At 50.8% G+C, this 8,623-nt stretch overlaps 1 protein-coding gene across 1 annotated transcript; it reads right to left on the reverse strand.

The window, feature by feature from the left end:
* Positions 1–359: 359 nt before the first annotated feature.
* On the reverse strand, positions 360–4,889 carry CFAP20 (cilia and flagella associated protein 20). Its single transcript, XM_026856793.1, has 5 exons — positions 4,635–4,889; positions 3,478–3,589; positions 2,955–3,143; positions 1,692–1,802; positions 360–819 (listed from the first exon to the last, which is right to left on the reverse strand). The coding sequence occupies exons 1-5, from the start codon at positions 4,745–4,747 to the stop codon at positions 814–816; spliced, it is 531 nt and encodes a 176-aa protein (XP_026712594.1). The 5' UTR covers positions 4,748–4,889; the 3' UTR covers positions 360–813.
* Positions 4,890–8,623: the final 3,734 nt, after the last annotated feature.

Consider the following 8,623-nt stretch of genomic DNA (forward strand, 5'->3'; position numbering starts at 1 on the left):
ACCACACAGCCTTACAGACAGGTAGGGCCAATTTGTCACTGCTCAGAAAGGGGCTTCAAGAAAGAAGGGAATGAAAGACCATTTCCATATACTAGAAGGGAAATGTGAGTTTTTGTCATAGGTAGAGTACCACAAACCTCATGGACTAGAGACAGATCCTGTCTCCTCTATGGAAACATTACTATTTTTCCTCTCTCCAGATTGCCATTGTTCCCTTAAACAGTGAGGCTGCCAGTCAAAGTCACATTCAGAGGCAGATTCTAAGATCTGGTTCCTAAAGAAATTCTTTGTCACTTTCTGAAGCATTAACATGTGTAAGTTAAAGGATCAATCAAAGGAGGAAGAAGCCAGAAGCAGACTTAGAGTCAAATGTTTAATAATTTCCCAAGAGTATTACATCCATATTTAGAGCATATATAAAATAAAGAGACAGAAAACAAGGAAGGAAAAGATAAAATCAGTATCTTGAAGAGGGCACACTTAACCTGGTAACTGCTACTGAATCCCCTCTTCAGAGGCACAATAGTGACTCTGAGCAACGCCCCTGTGCCACACCAGATCAGGTACCAGGCCACTCGAAGTGCTCAGGCTCAGCACTTTAGGACCAGCTAGGAGAACTGATTCTGCACAACTCGCACACCAAAAACATAGTCCCAGGCCTGTTACACGGTTAATTGCGTCCTGTCCAGAAGAGGGATACCAGATGAATCAGGTGAGCTGATCTAAACTTGGTCTCAGCAGGGCTTTCTCCTCCACCCACTTTTGTTTTCCTACTGACCTCAAACACTTCTTGCATCTCTTCCCAAGATGGTGTTATTGCTGGACAGAGCAAGGAGAACAAAGGAGACACTTATTAGACTCAGCAGTACCAAGACAACTGTACTGGGAGGGCTCAAAGCATTCCCCAGCCACCCCCGGGAGGCTGCTACAGCCCAGAAGGCAGTGACAGGTTCCTGTTGCCTGCAGTTAACACTGCCTTCTACCTCCCACTAAGATCAGCACCCAACATCCTCCCTCAGCTCCTTGAAATTTTGCCCAAGAATCTTCTCTGCTAAAAGAAGCATCTGTGCTGAGACAGGCTTGCCCTGGCAAAGTAGGTGCCTCCTCACAAGCCTCAAGGCTGCTGCCAACATGCCAGGGACTCCTCTCCCATCACCCTAAGAGCAGAGCTTGGCATCTCTTCCTGTCTGGCAGCCACAACCCTGCCTAAGCCCTTCACATCTCACAGTACCACTGCCTGCACTGGGCAGGGAAGAGATCAGAAGGGAGTATATTTGGGCTAGAGGGACACAAATGGCATCTCTCTTGGAAGACAAGTGCAGAACTGCAGCTAGCTCTGAGAGCAAAGCCACTGTGCTGAGTCATGGGTGAAGGCTACGGAGGGATGTCGGGAGGCTGCCAGCCTGCCTTGAATTCAACGGGAATAGGAAGAACGTGGGGAGCAGCTCACCCTGCTCCTAGATGGGAATGACAACTTCCACGTGTTTTGGCAGGAAAGCCACCCAGCAAGGTGCCCCTGACAGACTGCTCCCCCTGGCAACTGTGAGGGTGCTCCCTGGCTCGTGGCCAAAGTTGGGAAGAGCTTTGCTGCCAGAAGAAACTCTGGATTGTCAAGGCAGCAGGAGGAGGAAGAGGAATGCCAGCCTGACCCAGCTGCTGCTCCCACCCTCCTTGCCCACAAGCTTCCTCACCTTGGCCTTGTTCTGGACGGGCAGATACAGCTTGAACTCAGCTGGCAGCTCGTCCTCTGAGTAGAGACGGTCAGAGAAGTACACCCGCCGGATGCGACAGTTGGCGTGGATCTGAGTCAAAACAAAGAGTCAGTCCATTTTCCATAAGCTCTTTCCACCTCCAGCTTCACTGTCATGCAGCAGCCTGGATTCCTTGGCTCAGCAGCTGAAGAAGAGACCTCACTGCCTCTCTCCAAGTCTGACAGGGCATCAGAGAAGAAATGCTGGCCCATGCCCTCTGCTTTGGCTTAGATGCTCTCTCCAGTGATACAAGCTGATTCAAGGGATTTGACCAGGCTCTGCCCTGTCTGCTAATTGAGATCTGCCTTAGTTGCTTAGAGAGTTCTTTGCTATGAACCTGCCTCTGCTTCTCCACTGGTATCAGCATTTCCCAGAACACTCTCAGCCTCAGAGAGCATTTTTAACACTCCCTCTTTAGTGGCTCCCTGAGGTCAGGAATGAGACTGTCCAGTCTGTGCTGCCTCTGCTATGAGGTGGCAGTGAAGGAGTCGCAGGGTATGTGAGAAGGCAGACCTTTCCCACCCACCTGCCTGCTCATCTCAGGGCAGCTGCAGGAGGACCGGCAGCAGTCCCATCGTACTGAGGAACAGGCATGCTTCGCACACAGGCACTCCTCAAAACAACACGGGCCACTGGCCATGGCGAATATGATTCCCTAGCACATGGAACAAGTTTCATGGCCTCAGCAGGAACAAACACTGCATCAGCTCTGGTCCAAGGGGCTTGATGAAGGCAGGGTCACTCCACCTGCACTGGAAACAAGCTTGACCAGGGATAAGCATGGACTGTAACAGCCTGGGTCATCACCAGCCAGACTCCAGGCTCCCAGCCAGCCAGTCGCTGCCTGGCATATCTGCAGTGAGGCAGCACAGGGCTAACTCCCAGCAGACCTCCATCCCATGGCACGCCACAGGGAACTTTAGGTGGACTGCAACTCGTACCCTAATCAAGAGACAGCAAGAGAAACAAGATGGAAATGGCCTCCTTCATCTCAGCCTAGTCCAGTGAAGTCAGGCAGCACCAAGAGCTCTGCTGCCTCAGTTGGGCCTTTGCTCCCTTCCTGCAGGGCTCTGAAAAGAGCAGCACTGGCAGAAGAACCAGTCAAGGCTAAACCTAGATTACCAATTTAGAGCAAGGCTGTCCCAGCCAGCAGGAAGATTACCAGCCACTGTTTTTTGGGGGCAGGACCTGCCTGCTTCTCACCTGAACTCTCAGGGTCTCGATGTAATTTGTCCCATAAGCCCGGCGTGTGAAGTCTGACAGGTTGAACTGGATTTGGTTCCAGCCATCGTCCAGCCGCATGGGCATGGTGCAGATGAAGGGCTTCACCCTAGTTGTGCTCTGGTAGTTACTCGCCCGGAACCGCCGGCGTACATTCTTATCATCCAGAACCTGGGGCAAGGAAGGCAGGCTGCTGACCCAGCGGCACCCAGCTCTCCGAGACAGCAGCTGTCCCATCTCAGAGAGGGGTCTCCTACTCCCACTCCTCCATTGCACAGCAGAAGTATTTTTAATACAGGAAACACCCATTTTCAGGAATAGCAATGATGTGCTTGTGTGCTGACTGATGTGCCCATAGCATAAGACCTCACACAACACATGGCCAAAAAAGCAAAACTGTTTTGAGGACCACTCACTGCTTGGGACAAGTTCCAACGAGACTGCAGGTTCACTGGCACCTTTTGCACCAGCCCCTGGAGGGGTGTCCCCACTGCACACTCCTCACCTGCACTTCAAAAGTGAAGTATTTCTTCAGGTTTTTGATGATCATCACTAGGAAAGGTAGTTTGATGCCCAGGGTCTTCTTTGGGTCAGCAGGGCACGTGATGTACGTGGTACTGAGAGGGACAGAAAAACGCTTCAGAATCTCACGTAGCACAAAGCGCACAGCCCAAGTCCTGAGTCTCAACCTTGACCCAACACAGTCTTGGAGGACAGACAGGAAAAAGATAGCTGTGGTCATAATGTCTCAGCAACAGCCAGGGCTTCCCATAACAGGAGAGACAGTTTCAGAGGTAGCTGCAGGAAGAACAAGATAAAAGGCCCAAAGGATGCATTTCAAATCCCACTTTTCTCACCCAGTGTGTGAAACACCTTCCCTGGACAGCTTCACCTCCCCAGTTTCAAAGCCACATCAGCGCTGTTTCATAACACAACCTCCTCCTACCCTTGACTGAACAGGTAGAGCCCTCCAGAGCACAGCAGAGGCCCTGCGTGCTCTATATGGTGGGGAAAACAGAGGTCATGAGCCCTATAAGTACACGTCACGCCTGGCAAGTTCTATATCAACACATCTTGGGATGAAGAGAAGCGTTGGCTCAGCCTGTCTGTAGGAGAGGAGTCTCTGCTGCCCTTATAAGGAGTGCCCTGCTCTGATTCACCCTGGAGAAGCCTTGGAGACTCGGAACCCGTTCATGGAGCTGGCGTCTCTCTCCCCAGTCGATAGAGACGAGGTTGCTAAGTGAAGCACCATAAGCAACTCCCCTCATAAATCTCCCTTTGATCTTCCTGCTGCTGAGAGAGCAGCTGTCACGTGGGGAGGGCAGCAGAGAAGGCCTGAGACAATAAAAGATGCAGAAGACAGAGCGCTGATTTCTCAGTAATTGGTGGCACTGCCTGAGAACCGTGTATCAAATATAGCTTTTTTCTTCAAGTAATAGAAAAATAATGGGACTTTATTTTTATTTTTTATCCTTTAGCCCCACTGAGGATGAACAGGAGCTCTACAAGCACAGTAGAGGCATGGTACAGTGCCACAGAGGGGTATCAGTGATCTGACCCCAGATCATATTCTTCAATTTACTGACAAAGAGATTGCAGTAGAGTCTGAAGGAGAGAGCCCAGCCCCCAGGGCACATCAGTGCAGAAGATGCCTTCTCCTACCTGACATTAGTTCCTTCAATCTCCAGCACCAGTGACTGAATGTCATTGTCAGTGATTCGCTTGATGTGGCCATTGCGCACCTGGAAGAAAAGTGGGGCAGACAGCACAGACATTACTTGAGAGGGAAACAAGAGACGCCCACAGCTCCATTGAGAGGAGGGAAAAGATCCCAGGAGGACCCATCTACATTAATTTGGCTCCCATTGTCCTGGACGTTGCTGCTTCCAAGGCTTTGATCACCTCCCCAGAGTGCCAGGACTCTAAGCAAGAGTTTATGGCCCAGCATGCTGCACAGACACCGAGTGCAAGACTTACATCTATCAAAATATGCTACAGTGAACACAAGTGACTCAAGCCTCATGTTAGAGGCCCAAATAAACAAACACAAAAGTGTCAGAGAAAGATCAAACTAGAGTGGGATAAGGGGTAAAGCCAAGTAGGAGCAATACAGGGGCAAGCAAAGGGAGGCACCAGCCTGCCACTGGTCACCAAGGGGTCTTAGTCTCTACTGCTGGGCATGGCTGACTGCCTCTGTGGAAAAACTTGGTTAAAATTCTTCATAACCGAAGCGCACACAAGCGCAGAGCCATCATCTGCTCTGCTGAGGGGCACAGGGATTTGGCTACTTGGATGCAGCCAGCTCCCCAAAGCTTAGGGAGGCCAGGGCTGGAACTAGGAGCCAACACAAATTAATTTTTCTCCACAAGTAACATGGCTGAATCCCAGGGTCTGAGGATTTATTTTTTTAATGAAGCAGCTCAGTTGCCATCAAATTTATCTTCCATTTAAAAGGCACTTTTGCTAATTAAGCCCTCTGCTCTTCCCCAGTGCTAGATCAGCAAACTGCAATGCTCCTTCCGGCTCCATGAATTAATTTCTTTAGCACCTATCACCACTGCTAATATATAGGACACATTAAGCTTCTAATGGGATGGTTCCAGTCGTGAGCTACAAAATGATTTACAGGTTTAGCAATTAATCTTCAAAGTTCATTTCTTCAGAAGGACCCACCTGGGTGATGTTGCATACATTTGCTGGAAGAAAGAGATAAGCCCTGCGAGCAGCCCACCCCTCTGGCCTGTCTCTACATTAAGCATTTTCAAGGAACCTCACCCTGGATCACCCAGCTGCTGCTGCTGCTAAGCACGAGAGTGCAGCTTGTCCTGCCAGGCTGCTCTTAACTCTGCTTCAAGCCCACACAGATACTTCCAGAAAACATTAAGCTCAGAGAGAGAATCCTTACAGGATAACCTTTGCATCAAATGCAACTCTCACAGATTTAGTCTGCTCAGGAGATACCAACTGCATGAGGTCTGGATGAGTTGCTTGCCTTTTTGCCCCCCCCTTTTTTTTAAAAAAAAATCACCAGCCCAGCAGAAGCCTCATGTGCCTCTGTATTTGAAGCAGTGACTGGCATATGGGAAGTTAAATCCTGAAAGCCACGGGGTACAGCATGCAGACTTAATACTGGGAAATAACCCTGCCTAAGCAGGTGACTAGTGCACAACAAAGCCTGACTCCATGCCACATAAGACAGCTTTCACCGAGGGGAGCAGATTCAGCTTTGGACTTCTCTGGAGAAGACAGTAACAGAGAAAGCAGCTAATCATGTTTTAAACCAATTAGTCAGCAGTGTTTCTATCTGCACCAGGCCCCCTTCCTTAGCCTGTGAAGGCTTTCCTGCCCCAGATTACAGGGACAATGAAAAGCAGCAACTCTTTTTCCTCAGCATTGCCAGAAACAGGGTGAAAGACAGCAGAAAAGAGAGTAGATATGTACAAAACAGGGCCAGACTGCGGCAGAGCCCTTCCCTCCCAGTGCTACCTAGTTTGTTATAAGTTTTTGTGACCTGCACTACCACTCAGCTGCAGGGAGATAGTGGCCAGGTCACGCAGGTGCCCTTCTGCACAAAAGCCAGCCTGTCTGCATGTGCCCACAGCTAGCACTAGGACAGACACACAGACACGAGGAGCACAGCATCCAGCACCAGCTGGATCAGAAGTCCACGTGGCCTGGCCATTTGGGTTAAGCTGAGGCTGAACAGCACCAGAAACACTCAGAGCAAGCAGGGCTCAAAGCACTGGCCTCTGGGACTCGGTTTTGGGACCCTCACCCCAAAAAGGCCATTGAATGACTTGAGCGTGAAGGGCAACAGAGCTGGTACAGGGTCTGGAGCACAGGTCTGATGGGGAGCGGCTGAGGGAACTGGAGGGGTTTAGTCTGGAGGAGGCTGAGGGGAGACCTCCTGGCCCTCTACAACTCCCTGACAGGAGGGTGCAGAGAGGGGGGATGAGTCTCTTGAGCCAAGGAACCAGTGTCAGCACAAGAGGGAATGGCCTCAAGCTGCCCAGGGCAGGGTCAGGCTGGCTCTGAGGAAGGATTTCTGTGCAGAAGGGGCTGTTGGGCATTGGGATGGGCTGCCCAGGGCAGGGGGGAGTCCCCATCCCTGGAGGGGTTGAAGAGTCGGGTTGACCCAGTGCTGGGGGATCTAGTGGAGTTGGGTGAGGTTCATGGTTGGACTGGAGGCACTTCAAGGTCTTTTCCAACTGAGATGATTCTGTGATTCTGTGACTTGGTGGTGTCTAATGCCTCAGCTCATCCTCTCTCCAGACCCTGGCTCCCTGCCAGAGGCTGAGCTCACTTCCTGCCTGCCTCGGGGACCACCTCTCTGATGGAGGACATGTTTTGCTCACAGCCAGAGGAGCACTTCTCTTCCCCTGCCAGCTCTGGGGGTCCCTTCACAACAAGCTTGCACCAAGAGGCAACCTCCGGCTCCATCAGGCATAGCCACCAGCTCCGTGCAGTGCAGGGTGGCAGAGACTGTGCTGCTGTGCTCACAGTGTCTACTCAGCAAGAGCTCCCAGTTTTCAGGGGCTTTCTCCTACCTCATGGAAGCTCAGAAAGGTAAGATTTCAGAAAATGTTAGAAATCTAAACAAAACACTCCACGCTTCTACTCGGCCAGTATTTTCTAGCCATTTTAAGCCTAAGAAGGTGGGTTTTTGAAGCTGGAAAAAAGGGTAATAGCCCTCATAGAAAACAAGCTCTTCAAATGCCTAATATCCTCTGAATCAGGATAACTAGGAAGTTACCTGCTGTCTAAAGACAAACTGGAAGAGCTTTTTTTGCAAATGCAAACCTAAATCTCACAGGATTTGGAAGGAGCAGCAGCTTCAGTCAGTTGTGTCTCAACATACATATTTCTTGAGGCTGCTGTTGCTACAAGTAACACCAGTCAAACGTAACAAAGACCAGAGGAAAAGCAGCAAGAAGCAATCCTCCCCAGGCCCAGACACCCACCCGCCACAGTCCGAGGCCGACCTCTGGAGGCTCACTCCCGTATCATTGACGGCTGCCCCATCATCAGGCGATGGGCTTGTGCCAGCAGCAGCAAGCTGAAACACTGCCGGGCCACTGCCCAGACTGCCATAGGCATGGCACGCCCTCGCCTCAAGACAGGCCAGCATTTCTCAAAGCCAGCAGCGGGTCCAGAACAGGCATGAGGCCCTTGTACCACCTCTCTCCTCCTCCAGGAAGGGAGAGGGGGTGAAACAAGAGGTGACCTGGACCTGGCTCTGTTGTAAGCACCTGGTGCACAGGTTTGGGAAGGGGGTCAGCAGCACTGATTGCTGTATTTGGGATGCAGAGATTTGGGGCAGCCTGGACAAGGATGCTGTGAGAGAGAGAACTAAGAAGTCAGAGAAAGGCTGCAAGAGAGGACCCTGCCACAGCGATCACAGGGACTTGATCCTGGCCACACTCATCCTGGAAAGTGCTATCTGCACCCTGGTGGCAGAGCACTGTTTGACATTCAGATGGGTATTGAATGCTGGCTGATCCTGCATCCTCCCAACAGCACTTGAAATCGCTAACATTATTCTGCATTGACATGCCAGCAGAAGGAATATGGAGAAGTTAGAAAGAGGATCAATGGGTTTAAAAAGTTTCATTGAACCTTTCCCATTTGCGCTGTAGAAAAGTCTCAGCAAG

The sequence above is a fragment of the Athene cunicularia genome, assembly GCF_003259725.1.
Source record: "Athene cunicularia isolate RWA chromosome 11 unlocalized genomic scaffold, athCun1 chr11_part1, whole genome shotgun sequence".
NCBI classification, from domain to species: Eukaryota; Metazoa; Chordata; class Aves; order Strigiformes; family Strigidae; genus Athene; species Athene cunicularia.